At 26.4% G+C, this 15212-nt stretch overlaps 5 protein-coding genes across 12 annotated transcripts; 3 read left to right on the top strand and 2 right to left on the bottom strand.

Moving 5' to 3' along the window:
- Positions 1-2: 2 nt before the first annotated feature.
- Ifc (delta4-sphingolipid-FADS-like protein ifc) lies at positions 3-4276 on the bottom strand. Of its 4 annotated transcripts, XM_072021390.1 has the most exons (7): positions 4151-4276; positions 2157-2238; positions 1719-1895; positions 1173-1312; positions 848-1061; positions 575-786; positions 3-475 (listed from the first exon to the last, which is right to left on the bottom strand). In XM_072021390.1, the coding sequence occupies exons 1-7, from the start codon at positions 4181-4183 to the stop codon at positions 335-337; spliced, it is 999 nt and encodes a 332-aa protein (XP_071877491.1). In that variant the 5' UTR covers positions 4184-4276; the 3' UTR covers positions 3-334. The 4 variants fall into 4 exon arrangements, 3 of the variants coding, with proteins under 3 accessions (XP_071877491.1, XP_071877493.1, XP_071877492.1); XR_011802437.1 differs by lacking the exon at positions 4151-4276 and having other exon boundaries at positions 389-475; positions 859-1061; positions 2157-2463; XM_072021391.1 differs by lacking the exons at positions 3-475; positions 4151-4276 and having other exon boundaries at positions 573-786; positions 859-1061; positions 2157-2465.
- On the top strand, positions 3935-7990 carry LOC139996879 (tyrosine-protein phosphatase non-receptor type 11). 3 transcript variants are annotated; one of them, XM_072021382.1, is made up of 12 exons: positions 3935-4190; positions 4737-4859; positions 4936-5130; positions 5284-5446; positions 5552-5664; positions 5741-6009; positions 6079-6158; positions 6244-6426; positions 6495-6671; positions 6756-6972; positions 7030-7181; positions 7269-7990. In XM_072021382.1, the coding sequence occupies exons 1-12, from the start codon at positions 4177-4179 to the stop codon at positions 7431-7433; spliced, it is 1851 nt and encodes a 616-aa protein (XP_071877483.1). In that variant the 5' UTR covers positions 3935-4176; the 3' UTR covers positions 7434-7990. The 3 variants fall into 3 exon arrangements, with proteins under 3 accessions (XP_071877483.1, XP_071877484.1, XP_071877485.1); XM_072021383.1 differs by having other exon boundaries at positions 4179-4309; XM_072021384.1 differs by lacking the exon at positions 3935-4190 and adding an exon at positions 4414-4556.
- A 1957-nt stretch (positions 7991-9947) lies between these two features.
- LOC139996881 (arginine-hydroxylase NDUFAF5, mitochondrial) lies at positions 9948-11333 on the top strand. The gene is made up of 3 exons (XM_072021389.1): positions 9948-10664; positions 10727-10911; positions 10987-11333. The coding sequence occupies exons 1-3, from the start codon at positions 10090-10092 to the stop codon at positions 11271-11273; spliced, it is 1047 nt and encodes a 348-aa protein (XP_071877490.1). The 5' UTR covers positions 9948-10089; the 3' UTR covers positions 11274-11333.
- Ufc1 (Ubiquitin-fold modifier conjugating enzyme 1) lies at positions 11307-12428 on the bottom strand. 2 transcript variants are annotated; one of them, XM_072021398.1, is made up of 4 exons: positions 12164-12428; positions 11863-11994; positions 11605-11772; positions 11307-11537 (listed from the first exon to the last, which is right to left on the bottom strand). In XM_072021398.1, exons 1-4 carry the CDS (start codon positions 12284-12286, stop codon positions 11505-11507), a joined length of 456 nt encoding a protein of 151 aa, XP_071877499.1. In that variant the 5' UTR covers positions 12287-12428; the 3' UTR covers positions 11307-11504. The 2 variants fall into 2 exon arrangements, with proteins under 2 accessions (XP_071877499.1, XP_071877498.1); XM_072021397.1 differs by having other exon boundaries at positions 11307-11520; positions 12164-12426.
- Positions 12429-13248: 820 nt separating this feature from the next.
- Positions 13249-14955, top strand: LOC139996884 (SAP domain-containing ribonucleoprotein). 2 transcript variants are annotated; one of them, XM_072021394.1, is made up of 7 exons: positions 13249-13460; positions 13725-13821; positions 13906-13967; positions 14039-14272; positions 14352-14480; positions 14556-14627; positions 14725-14955. In XM_072021394.1, the coding sequence occupies exons 1-7, from the start codon at positions 13410-13412 to the stop codon at positions 14824-14826; spliced, it is 747 nt and encodes a 248-aa protein (XP_071877495.1). In that variant the 5' UTR covers positions 13249-13409; the 3' UTR covers positions 14827-14955. The 2 variants fall into 2 exon arrangements, with proteins under 2 accessions (XP_071877495.1, XP_071877496.1); XM_072021395.1 differs by having other exon boundaries at positions 13251-13460; positions 13725-13818.
- The last annotated feature ends 257 nt before the right edge of the window (positions 14956-15212 follow it).

The following is a 15212-nucleotide window of genomic DNA, read 5'->3' as shown; positions in this document are numbered from 1 at the left end:
CATTTATCACACATTTGGTATTCTTTATTACAACTTTATTATAGTTATTTACAGACATTGAGAAATAGAAAATCGTTCGCAATTTAGCATCTTTTACTTACATAATTATATAATTTCATAAATATTTCAAAAATGCTAAAAACGCAAAAAACTTTATTGCCTCTTTAAAATGGATTGCTAATAGCATAGAATGAGTATGCTTTTTATTAATACTGAATGTATGTATATAACACAATAAATTAAAAAGAATTGTTGCTTGTTACTTTGTGCAATATTAAGCTTCAGATGCTAATCACAATATTACTTATTAAAATATTAAATAATTTTTAATTTTTTATGAAGTAAGTCCTTTATGTTTTCGCTTCATTCTTGCATATGGACCTATATCAGGATCCATAATGAAATCATATAAAACAGAAACCCAAGAGTTATGTTGTGGTAAGTTATCGTAAAACTCAGAAGCAATTCGTTTTACCTAGAAAAAAAGTAAAATATTTTTATAACACATACTTTTCATAAGTATAGATACCCAATAATGTAAATGCTCTATTTTGTTAAAATGGATTGCACTCACTTCTGGTAATCTCGAACCAGGAACAGCAGGAAAATCATGATGTTCGTTATGGTATCCAACATTAAATGTAATCCAATTTAGTGGGCCATAATAACTATAAGTTTCAAAACCCTTTCTATACATATAATGTTCTGATATAAAATGTCCAGCAACAGGGTGTAATCCCATTGCCATTGCTGATCCAGAAAGTAAATAGAGTAAGGCCTTTCCACCTATTATATAATATTTATGTAATACTATACTAATGTGATATTATTATTACCAAGCTCTTACCAAAAAAATACCATATCAAACTATCAAAAGTAAGTTGTATTACTAAATTTATATATTCCATTAATGTAGGTGCCATTGGATAAACAACAAGAGGTCTAAATGCATAAAAAAATGGCTGTAGACATAACCAACAGAATTTTCCAAATGTTGTGCAAAATAATTTTGCTTCTAGTAGTGTTGGTAAATCTGTATCTAATTTTTCATCACCTTGATACTGCAATTTATTTATTAATATGTATTACACATATCTATAATATTTATAATACTGTTTTATTCTGTTTATATTTATATTTATATTTATAAAATATATTTTATTTTTACTTACACGGTGGTGTATAAGATGATATTTTTTAAAGCTGACTGATACTGGTATACCTATAGGTAAATTAGCAAAATATCCAAATAATCTATTAGCTCTGGGTCTAGCATGTCCAAAAGCAAGATTATGTGCTATTTCATGTATTGCTACAAATAAAATGATGAGATATTTAAATTATTTATTAATAATTAAATTTTATATTTAATATTAAATAATAATTAAATTTAATATTTAATATTGAATAAAAAAGTCATATAGATATATGTTTGAGCAAAAATGATGAAATTGAATGATGTAGTTATATCATAGCAATATAACAGATCTATTAGATAAGAATTAATGAGTCATTTCTCTTAAAAAATAATTCTCTTGAATTACAGTCATAAAAGCTTTAATGAGTGCTTTTATATATAAGAAAATTTCTTTTTTTTTTACTATAATATGTGTATAAGTAGATAATCTTTTTGTTTCATATAAACTTGGCAATAATCACAATATTTCAAGAGATGTTAAATATTTTACACAAATTAATTAAAAACATTTTCTACCTACCTAACATAAGAGAATGATTAATTACACCTCCAAAACAATATGCTATAAGGAACAACATTGGATAACTTAAATTTTTTACAAAATATATAGAGATAAACTGAGTTAAGACCATCCCTGTTACCACCCATTTAAATTTTGGGTCATATCCAAATAATTTTTTTATTTGTGGATATTTTTCTGAAAAGCAAGAAAAACATTTCAAAATATCTCGTAAATAAAAATATCCAATATGTATTATTGTCAATATATAAAATTTAATTCACTGTGCATGAAAATATAGCTACGTATTAATTGTATTTTAGAACGTTAATATCATTCGGTATTTGCTAATTTTATTTATTATGTTTCGTTAAACATTAACAAATTAAACTTTTATTTCAAAAGTAAATTAAAAAAGTTGATAAAATTTTAACCGTTTATAATATATTGCATTCATACCTAAGATTATTTTACGTCGTGATGCATGAGGTTCTTCTGTGTAAACCCACTCAAAATCAGTTCTCGAAACGTGTTGACCCATCTTTACATTTAAAAAATTTTCAACTATTTTTATTAACTGAATATTTAGTAATTTGCAATCAAACAACATACGACAAATGTTAAATGTATGCTTTAAGATATATACAAAACATACGGACATTTCATACCCGGCGTTATCGACAATCGACTGAGTTAATCATTTAAGTACTGATTACAGCGCAATCTATCAATGTAAGAAAACCAAACATGCAAGTGAAGTAAAAATTTATATTCAATGGAGTATACAAATTTTTACAGTTATCACAATAACCTACAATAACGAGGCATCATATTAAGATTAGAGAATACACTTTTCAACGCTCAACAAAACATATACTTTAATATAAATGATTGTTCATTGTACTATATAGTCTCTAACTTTGATTAAAAACTAATGTTCTTATTGTATTTTAAATTACTTTGATCTTTTTATTACATTGTAAAGATTATCTAAATTACATAATAGTTATACCATGTAATTATTTTTAAATGAGATAGGTATTATTATATATTTCTATCATATCTATTATTATATCTGTACAATTCTATCTATCTGTGAATTTAGTCTTATAATAAATTATTAGTTATTTATTAAATAACATATGTTTTATATTAATATTGTCTGAAATAATTAGTCATTTTTATATAAAATTGTTAAAATTCGTATATGAAATGCTAGGAGTAATGTAATGTATATGAAATTAAATTCTTTATTAAATTCTTTATTTAATTCTTTATTATTATTAGATTATTAATATATGACATATAGCGGTAGTACAAAATTTCTTTCATAAATATAGAAAGTATTTACTAAATATACTAATGTTTAAAGTTAAGAATATCGTTATTGAATTTATATTATCGTCTATTCCCTCTACTGAACACTGCGTGAACTAACTCGCGCCAAATTCAAATTGTAAGGTACCGTAGCCGGAGCAACGAACAGAGAGAATTTATCTAAGTAGATATTGATTAACTGTCAAAGTATTTATCAGTGATAATTATAATCATTCTCCAATTTGTATATTTGTCTAGTTAATTATCATAGAAGTTATCATGGAAAAGAATATTGCCAGGACATAAATCCTCACTCTATTATATGATAAATTCCAATGGGAATAATTGTTATTGATATTAGCCAATAACAATTTTTCTTATTGGACCGTAAACAAATTGCGTTTGTTAGGTAAAATCCCAAAACATAAATAGATTGAACAATGATAGAAAAGACAGAATTATAAAACTAATCGCGACGTCCGAACGCTATTCTAAAATCCTAATTCTAAAAACGTGAAAATCATAACAGATTAAAAATTTCTCAATCTGTAATTAGTTGATTAAAATATAGTTATCTATTTGAAGCTTAATTGATTTAAGTTTGTGTTTCCTTCTGTGTTTTTCTTAAACCATTCGTTAATCATCAACTTTGTTTAATTCAAAACTCCTAAATATGTGCAGAGTGCTTTAGCACTTTACGGGCAACAATAGAAAATGAAATTCCCTAAGTCAAACAACAATATCAAAAAATTAATTTAATAACTCGCATATTATCATACGTAGGGAATTATAAATTGATTCAGTTTCTTAACTTGCAATTATAAAAACATAATTTTAAAAAACAGTTAAATGGCATATATTGTTATTAAAAATTAAGTTATTTGTTTATAACATAAGAAATTTTATGAAATCGGCATTAAGTACAACCATTAGGTTTGCTTTGCAAGTGTCCATTCTAAACACTGCGGATCGATGGCAGAATCTTTTAGTGATTTCGGCATTTTTTTGTTTTTATGTGAAGTGAATATGTCAAAGATTGTAGCGATGTATAGTTAGCATTAAGATTAAGTTGAAACTAATTATAATTACATATTATAAGTGCGAACATCGATGAAGCGTTATGAATTATTAATTACCAGCTGGTCATAGTTGGAATCACGACATGGCATCTCGCAGGTGAGGCACGTTTTTATACTTGCATAAAAAATATATAATTATCATAATTCACGAACGATCTGTGAACAAGCCTACTTATTTTTTGGTGCTAACCGTAGATTAGCTAAATAGATTCAGAGGTAAATTATGCGCACTTAAATTAATTAACATCGTTGAATTCTTCATGTCCAAAAATGGATACAATAATTTCGTTTTATGTATACATTGATTACACATATTTATACTCTGTATAGTTATTTTGTGTCCTATATTTTGTCATTATAAAATGAAACTTTCCAATTATTTACATATAGCGTGCTTAATCATATTATTGTAGCATCATTATTCGTTTATGTCACCGTTATTAATAATAAATAACTAATAATGGTTGAATATATTAGAATAGATCTATAAAATATCAGATATAAAAAGAAGTAATTTGAATAGATAATAGGTTTTTAAAATTAAATTAAACACAATATATTGTTTTGAAATAAAAATTCTGTTTATTATAATTTTTTGGAAAAAAGTTTTTATCCTACAGAAACATAAACATTTTTATTGCAGATGGTTTCATCCGAATATATCGGGTTTAGAAGCAGAACGTTTATTAATGGAACGGGGTTATGATAGTTCATTTTTGGCACGTCCAAGTTCATCTAATCCTGGTGACTTTACATTATCTGTTAGGTATATACATAATATATCACATAGATCATCTGTTCATATAGTTATAAGACATTTGATATCTTTATGTTATTCTTAGACGGAATGGTGAAGTGACTCATATTAAAATACAAAATACAGGGGATTTTTACGATCTTTACGGTGGTGAAAAGTTTGCAACATTATCAGAACTTGTACAATTTTATATGGAAAATGGAGGACAACTGCGTGAAAAGAATGGAGAAATTATTGAATTGAAGTATCCATTGAATTGTGCAGATCCAACAACTGAAAGGTATTTGTACAATAAAAACAGAATATATACATAATATCTTGCATAATAAACATTACAGCAAAGTTTGTTATGTATTGGAATATTTTCTTGTTATTGTTACTTCAAATGCACGCATATAGCATGGTATGTGTTAATAGTAAAATATGGGTAAAGGTGGTTCCATGGCCATTTATCAGCTAAAGAAGCAGAACGTTTAATGCTGGAGCGAGGTAAAAATGGATCTTTTCTGGTTCGTGAATCCCAAAGTAAACCTGGTGACTTTGTATTATCTGTTCGTACAGATGATCGTGTTACACATGTTATAATACGATCTCAGGTTAATTACATTTTGTATTTTTTACTGCATATCTTTATTATATTTAATATTTCTATAAATATCAAATCTTTGACATTTCATTATCTGTAATAATGTATATTGCAGGACAATAAATATGATGTTGGAGGAGGTGATAAGTTTGATAGCTTAAGTGATCTGATAGAACATTATAAACGCAATCCAATGGTTGAAACAAGTGGAAGTGTTGTCCATTTACGGTAATATAAAAATTTATTAATTTCTATATATGTGATAGAATATATATATTGTCATAATATATTTATTATTTTCTAGACAACCTTTCAATGCTACTCGTATAAATGCCAGTGGTATTGAAAGTAGAGTAAGACAGTTACATAAAGAAAATGGTTGTTCAAATGGATGGTTGTGGAATGGTGCCACAGGTAGCAATGAAGGCGGAGCAGGGCGTGGTAAAGGAAAAGCCGGGTTCTGGGAAGAATTTGAGTCGTTGCAACAGTTAGAATGTCGTCATTTATTTTCCAGGAAAGAAGGATTACGTTCTGAAAATCGAGCGAAAAATCGATATAAAAACATCTTACCATGTATGATCTTTTTCTTTCTTTTTTTAATTTAATTGTGTTTGTACATAAATTTTAATAACTGTTCTATAGTTGATCATACAAGAGTACGTTTGAAGGACGTTGATCCAAATATTCCTGGATCTGACTATATTAATGCTAACTATATTAGGGTAAATTTATTTAATATTTATAGTATTTTATATAAATATTAAAATCTATTTTTATATGTGAGTGCATATGTATATATATTTATAGAACGAAGAAGGAGATGGACAAGCTAGTGGAATTAATACGTGTGGTGATGGTGGTTCATTTAATAAATGTTATATTGCAACACAAGGTTGCCTTCTAAATACAATTCAAGATTTCTGGCATATGGTATATCAAGAAAATACACGAGTGATAGTTATGACGACGAAAGAAATGGAAAGAGGAAAGGTATGCTATTTAAAACTATTCATTTTTAATTGAAATTTTATTTTAAAAATATGTGTATTTTTTTTTAGAATAAATGTGCTCGATATTGGCCAGAGGAAGGTGAAGTTACCGAATATGGAGGTGAATGGAAAGTGCGTGCTTTATCTCGTACTTCAACAGCAGATTATACATTACGAGAATTCTTATTACATGGAAATAGATCCGGTTTCACAGAATCCAGACGGATTTACCATTATCATTTTCAAGTACCTATTATAGCTATTATTATTTATGAAATGCTCACACATTAAAAAAAAAAATAAATTGATTGCATTATATTAACATTTTAGGCATGGCCTGATCATGGCGTTCCGTCAGATCCCGGATGCGTGTTGAACTTTCTTCACGATGTTAATGCGAGACAAGAATCAATTGCTGCTTCTCTTGCTTCAAGCGGACAAACTGCATCAAGCATAGGGCCAATTCTTGTACATTGTAGCGCTGGAATTGGTAGAACCGGGACATTTATTGTTATCGACATGATTCTTGATCAAATCAAGCGTCATGGTAATAAAATCTTTATTTCACTAATTGTCCAAGATTTTCTATATATTATATTTGTAGGATTGGATTGTGAAATTGATATTCAGAGAACAATTCAAAGAGTACGTTCACAAAGGTCAGGAATGGTTCAAACAGAAGCGCAATATAAGTTTGTTTATCTGGCTGTATTACACTATATTGAAACTGTATCTCAACGGATGCAAGCAGAACAAGTAATTATAATTATTATTAAACTAATTGATTATATTTTCTCAGCTTCTATATATCGATTTATATTGTATCTATTATTGTTTTTACAGAAATCTCTTCATTTAGGTCGAGAATATACTAATATCCGATATAAAAGCGAAACAAATACTACAACTATAGGCGATATTCCGGTTCCCACATGTACTACAACAACTCTTTCAACGTCAACACATTTTACATTACCCACTCCTATTAATAGTTTGAGGCCAAAGTAATTAACATTAATGTCATCAAATAACGAGATTTTTAAAAAGCAAAGAAGAGGCTTTGTTACTCTTACCATATGTGGTTTTGAGCTTTCGATATTATCGTAACATACTCTATAAAAGTTTAATTTTCAAATTAATTGATTATTCCAAATATTTTTCAAAATATATGTCATCATAATAAATTTACATACGATACATGTATTTAATTAGTGCGTATGCACATGAACGTAAACGATATGTAGAAATTATAATATCACCACTTTGCACTTGAATTGTTGATTACTTAAAAGTAATCGACAGCATATTAGAACATTACATTAGAGAAAAATAATATTTTTTGCAACTTAATCGCAGTACTGAATTATAAAAAAGCTTAGAATACAAAGTCTCAATAGTAATTATGTTAAGTGTAATCAAAGTATATAATTGCTTTTCATATTATTTCGCTATCTATATTTCATCAACTATTAATTAGATAACAGATTTATCTAGTTATAGTTATCATTTTTCATGCTACTTATCTTCTATAAAATATATTATCAAATCTTTTCTTAAAATTTCAATATTTCTTCGAATATACAACGAAAATTTGAACATTTTTCTAAGTTTCAGGTGTAGTATTATATATTGTGCCTCAAAACATATTAATAATTGTTTTTATTGTGATTATATAACTGTACAAATTATCTAGTAATATTTAGGACTGACTTTTTTATATAGAATTTTCTTTTTAATATTTTTTCAAAGATCACAAATGAGAAATCTTTATTCTTTATAAATTTTATCATATTACAAGGCAGAACGCGCATAGATGTGATACATTCAGTTTCATGTACAATAAATAATATGGCGATTCTTTTTTTCTTACAATTCACATTTGTCACTTTTAATGTTTCGGTGTACTTAATTATATCATAAATATTAGTATCGAACTTTATTCATCAAATGTAAAAAAGTTTTATATTAAATATTAATATTAAATGAGATGGAGATGATAAATATGAAAATCAAAGCTAAAATTTTTATACTTTAATACATATTTGTTAAAATTTTTTTTAATCATCTGCGCACAAATTTTATCATTTTTATCATTCTGACATGAATTTCACTATCTTCATTCTGAAAATTAGATAGGACTATATAAGAAGTAGAAGTTTTGTTACAGCAAATTTACTGTAATGCTTATAGTTTGTATGTATCTCTTAAAATTTTTATAAAAACGTACATAACATATATATTAAATTATATGTGCTTCAATATTATCAATGCCTATTTTATATATTTTTTGTATTTGTTTCTAATACTTGAAATATATATGTTTGCATTAGAGCAGTGCTGGTGAAGTATGCATCTGAGTGAGTCCTGCCTTACAAATTGAGTCACAAATCTGATATTCTTAAAAGTATATTGTTACATTATTCCAAAACCAAATCAATAATAATTACTTCATTAAATATATATGTAAAAAATTTTTAGATCTGTGCTAAATTCTTTTCATATATTTTATAAAATTTCAAGATTTAAATATTAATTTGTTTATTTACAATAAAGTTTTATTTATCTAGTATGTCATAATTTCAAGTGTTATATTTGTTTATATTTATATATCAATAATATATAATCATTTTTATATTTATTTAAATAACAATAATTCTATGATTTTTTGTTATGTATGTTTTCAAAAAGGAAACAGTTGTATTTTTTATTAATTTTTATCTTATTTAATGTACCTTGGTTTTGGAGAAATGTTATATACTATACTTCTAAATATTATTGTATCTTATTGCTATCAAAGACATACTGTATGTGATACTAACTATGGCATTAAAGAGTTTATGTTATAAAATTCTGTATTTAAGGCATCATATAAATATTATATTAATATTGAATTGAAAAGATTCTAATAATTACGCATAGTTTAAATTGCAATGCAATAAATATCAGAGAGTTATGTTTAAATGTAAATAATTTGGGTTCTTATGAATAATAACAGACAAATGTACATTGTATAATGTTAAATAAACGTATAATAAACTTACTATTAAGTATATAAAATGATGTTTAAATGTGAGAAAAGAAGAAACAAGAAACTACTACATTTAAAAAATTGTTCTTTGTGAAATAAGTTTCATTGCAGTTTAAAGGTTTTTTCATAATAAGAATATAATGTAAGAATAAAATGTTGCCAAAAAATTAGATTTTAATTAATTCTAAAAAATATTACGAACTAGCTTTATAGTTTTTTAATGTTCTTATATTTTGGAATAAAATGGTAATTGTAATTAAATAGAATTTCTTTTTTATTTCATTATTAATACAATACATAATCTAATACAGGAAGGAAATGTGGAATATTTTCAATCTGTTTATATCTTATAAAACTTGTAAGTTAAAATTATATAGTAAAAATTTTACTAAAATTGGACTTAATAAAATTAAAACTATATAGATTACTACATAAATTAGAACTACATAGAATAGGTTATATTATACAAGCTTGTACAACACATATTAAAATCATCGAAAGCAAAAAAGTATGTTATAAAATATTGTGAAAGCATATATGATATACGTATTATTACTGATAATAATATTTCAACAATATACTTTCAATAATAAATAATTCAGATAAAATACACATGAGAATTTTCAATGGTGAAAAATGCATGTTTTACTCGAGCGGTGTTTGATTCCATTTACATCTAATATTCGATCTATTCGTAACATAAGTTATAGTGTAATAAAATATGCGTTACCGACAGACAGTGTAATGTATATTTTTGATAGAAATACAAAGCTGCTACAGAGAGAACGTGCTGCACAATCTGTTGATGTAAAACTGTATGATTACATCAAAGATGAAGTAGGCTATAGACTTGCAGATAGAATATTTGATATAAAAAGAAATTTCAAAAAAGCACTTGATTTAGGATGTGGTCGTGGTTATGTATCAAAACATATTTTGGCAGAATGTGTGGAAGAATTAATCTTAGTTGATATGTCAACTAGCTTTGTACATCAAGCAGAAATCGCTGAAGGAGTTAAAGTATCACGGATAACTAAAGATGAAGAAAATTTTTCAGTTGAACCAAATAGTTTAGATTTAGTAGTAAGTTCATTAAGTCTGCACTGGATAAATGATTTACCAGGATGCTTCAGGAATATTAATAAAAGTTTAAAAAATGATGGAGTCTTTATAGGAGCTTTGTTTGGAGGAGAAACGTTATTTGAATTAAGGTAATTTTAAGAATAAATTAAGCATATGTTAAATCTACAAGTTTAGGTTTTTGTTTTTACAGAAGTTCCTTACAATTGGCAGAATTAGAAAGAGATGGTGGAATTTCAGCACATATTTCTCCATTTGCAGATATTAGAGATATTGGAGGTTTATTGACAAGAGCTAATTTTACTATGTTAACCATTGATGTGGATGAAATTGTTATTGGATATCCAAGCATGTTTGAATTAATGTGGGATTTAAAAGGTGATATTTAAAATCTTTATAACTCTTATTTGTATTCTATTTGAAGTTTGTTTAATTGTTTACATAATTTTACAGGAATGGCAGAGAATAATGCAATAAAGAACCGAAAATTACGTTTAAATAAAGACACTGTTCTTGCTGCTGCATCAATATATAAAGAACTATATGGAAAAATTAAAGAGGATGGTACTCCATATGTACCTGCCACATTTCAAGTAATTTATCTATTAGGTTGGAAGCCAGATCCATCACAACCAAAACCCTTAGAGAGAGGTAGTGGGGAGGTATCACTTAAAAATTTATATAAATTAGACGAAATTGTAAAAGAAATAAAAAGTGTCAAAATAGACAAAGATAAATAATCGTTTTACGTAGTATATGAAGAACTGTAGATATTTGTATTAAATACAAAATTCAATGTATTTATTATAGAAAATTTTTTATAACTTATTAAAATAGGTTAATCAGCAATTCATCTTATAATTAACATATTTTCATTTATATTATTTTCTTTTAAAGTTATGATTTATGTTCATCAATTTTATCTTTATGAGCTATAGCACCTTTTTCTATAAGATCAGGAATTTCAACTGCTAACCAAGGTCCAAGCTAAAAATATAAGAAATCTTTAAATATATGTAATAACAAAATTGATGATTTGTAAAGACTTATTTATAAATAGAACAAACTTACTCCTAGTGCCATGGCATGTGCAATTCCAAATTTTGGTACGTTACGTGCCCATAAGGGTTTAAAATGGTCTGTAAGACAAATCTTTCCACCTCTGTACATTTTTGCTGTTTTACCATCTAATTCTGGTAAAGCAATTTCAGGTGCTGTTATAGGATATGTAACAGGTATCTGAATAAAAAATTATATTTTATCAGAAAATGAAAAGGCTTAGTGGAGTTCATACATTTAATAAATATACAAAAAAGAAAAATTACTTACATCAAACTCAATTTCAAATTCATATTTTGAAAAGTTATGTATATACCAACATTTACCAAACCATTTTGTACCCTCTTTATTTGATTCCAGACGAAACCAATCATTGTCAGATTCCTTATTATTTCTCACATACTGAAAAATAAATAAGAAATTCTTGAAATCAATACTAAGTACATTAGAAATTTATTATGCTCAATTTGCATATTTAAGTACAATTAGTATAATAAAAACAATTTTAAGTTTTCTTTTTTGGGATTTTAAATAACCATATGGTAAACTAAATATTAAAAATAGAACATACTTTAATTAAAGCTTGGTATTCTTCTTTCAATCTCTGCACCCATAATTCTTTATCCCTAGGCCCAGCTTTTGTTTGTAATAATGGAATATTACTTAACGTCTTCTTTGTAGACTCATCTACCATCTTAATTACTATTACAACAATACAGGTTTATAGCTATGACTTCTATGCAGATATAGAAATGATAAACGTGTTATAATTCAAGCGTTGCATTTCTTTTACATTGTGTAGAAAGTGCGACAGTGCGACTAAGAGTAATCGATATATCGAAATAATTCATATATAGAAAGACAGATAGGGATATTTGAAAAATTTAGTTATAAATAAACATACGTTAGAAAAAGTTTAAAAAGGTGCATCTTTTTCAAAGTAAATATTTTAATTTCATTACATATTATATTCATTTTTATTCATTATAAATTAAGAGATAATATCTATTAGTAATCAGTAAACGCTAGTCACGCGGTTGCAGCCCGTGGAGTGCTGAAGTACTCTACTCGCGTTACAATTTCAAACAATTCGAAAAACTAACTCGACATTTAAATGAAGAAATATACAACGAGAAAGATTAACTTGAACAATAATTTCTATTTAAAACTAAATATTTATAATAGATTGGCTACTTTAACAAAGATTTACGCTTTAATGAAATTTATTTAGACTCTGAGCTCAGTGTGACAGCTCTAAAGATGCAACGATTTTAACGATTCCCTTTCTCTCAGGTCGCAGAGTGGTCCATTCATCTGCTCAGATTTACATGACAATCTACGATTTATTTGTTATCCAGTAAGACAAATTTGTATTAATTATTGCTAATAAACATTAATTTGATTGGCGTTTACAGTATTAAAAAACAAGCAATTTATGTCTTGGCAATGTTCCTTCTTATGGCAGTGAAAGTAAATACAAAATTTGAGAATGATTGCAGTTGTTACTGATAAATAATTTTGACATTTAATTAATAAACTTGTTTGCTTGGCTAAGCTATTGTACAGTTAAATTCGCAGCGCTAGAAGTTACACTATTATCATATAAGATATTCACACTAGAGGGAGCCACAGAACTACACCAGTTCACAACATACTATTCATATTCACAAAGGTAGTGACATTAAAATTTTTCGTGTTGCATGCATTTCAATTTGATTTGCTCCCTGGGCTGTTGAAAGTATTGTATGATAAATTGTGTCATGTTAATCAGGATTCGAAAAGGGATATCAATTGAAAGAAAATAATACTGATGCACCATGGCTGATTCATCTTATGAGAAAGGACTTACAGAACTTTCAAAAATGAAGGTAATCCAAATGTATCTTGTTGATACGTGTCTACACCCGGGAAGCTAACCTTAAAATTAGGAGAAATTTTTTATGTGATGTAAAACAATCTTTTTTACATTAATTTCTGTTTAACTTGTATAATTGTTTTCGACAGATACAATTTCGCTTTATTAATATTTAAAAATTATAATATATTATATTTGTTGAATATAAAAAATTTATATAGATCTTAAGATTATTAAAGGGAATTATACATAATTATAGATGAATATTATTGAACAGGTTGCAGATCTGAAAATTGAGTTAAAACAAAGAGGACTACCTACTACTGGCAATAAGAATGAGTTGGTTGAAAGGCTTCAATTAGCAATTCATGGTGGTATATGCTTTCGAATGACTTTTGAACTGTTTTGTTTTGTGAGAACTACCTATTGATAAAATAATGTTTTCATTGAATGTTTAGATTCTGCACTATCTTTAGATGAGACTACGGAGGAAATTTTAGATGAAGATGCAGTTCTTGGTGTAATTAAAAAAATATGTTTTGTATATTATTTGATTTTAATATGACATTAACAATATATCTGTTTAAATAGGATGAAGAAATAGAAGAGTTATCAAATAAGCCTGACTCACAAGAAGGTAGTGAAAAAAGAAAATTGTCTACTGAAAGTAACGTAAGTGCTAAAAAGATAGTTCTAAATCGAAAACCAGTAATTGAAGAAATTAAGAATGAACAAACAGAAAAGATTGAAATTGATACAAAAACTATTGAGACTGCACCACCAGAAAAAAAGATAATTAAATTATCAGAGCTTGGTATCAAAGAGGTAATATTTTCTTTTTACTATATCTTGCAGAATTATAGAGATCAAATATAAAATGCTAATAAATTTATCTTATTGATAGAGATTAGAAATGAGAGCTAAAAAATTTGGATTACCATTATCAGAAGCTGCTAAGAAAGAAGCTAGATCTGCAAGATTCAGTATTAATAATCAAAATAATAAGTCAGCTGCATCTGTAAAAACACCTGTGGTATATATATTTACTCAACTACAAGTGTAATATTTTTGTTTGTTTTCTAATATTATCTATTGTGTGCATTTGCAGCATACAACTTATGAAGTTCTAAAGAAGCGAGCAGAAAGGTTTGGTACATCTGTCTCTAGTTTAATGGAAAAGGTAATTAATTAGGTTAATAAAAAGTTTATTATATTAAATGTAAATACTAATTCTATTACATATTTTATAATTCTTTTATAATTGCATTTTATTTTAGGCTGAATTAGAAGCCAGAATAGAGAAAAGAAAAGTCAGATTTGGCGAAGTGAAACCTACAAATAAGAAAGTATTTTATAATAAAGTTAAAATTGTTAAATGATATTCAGTGTTATATACCAAATAGCAATTTAGATTGCAAATTTTACATTAAGTTTTCTTACTTCTAATAAGACTATTGTATACAAAATAAAGACTCATTGTATTTGTTATAAAATGCATGACAAAAAGATTTTTGGAGTAATATTTTATTTTTTTTAAGAACTGTACGAAAATTACACACATGCACTTTATACTTATAGTTCTATTCAATTAAAATAATTATAAAAAGAACAAAATATATGTATTTATATACATATACATAAATTGTGTGTGTGTGTGTGTGTATATATATATATGTATATTTCAGGGCATTGTATGAAATAGAGATTATATGCAATGTTGCAATATTATTGTTTCCATTTTAAATGAAGGAATTATTGACATATT

Source organism: Bombus fervidus, chromosome 19 (assembly GCF_041682495.2).
Source record: "Bombus fervidus isolate BK054 chromosome 19, iyBomFerv1, whole genome shotgun sequence".
In the NCBI taxonomy this organism is placed as follows: Eukaryota; Metazoa; Arthropoda; class Insecta; order Hymenoptera; family Apidae; genus Bombus; species Bombus fervidus.
The sequence above is the reverse complement of the archived record's forward strand: the minus strand, read 5'-3'. Positions and strand labels throughout refer to the sequence as shown.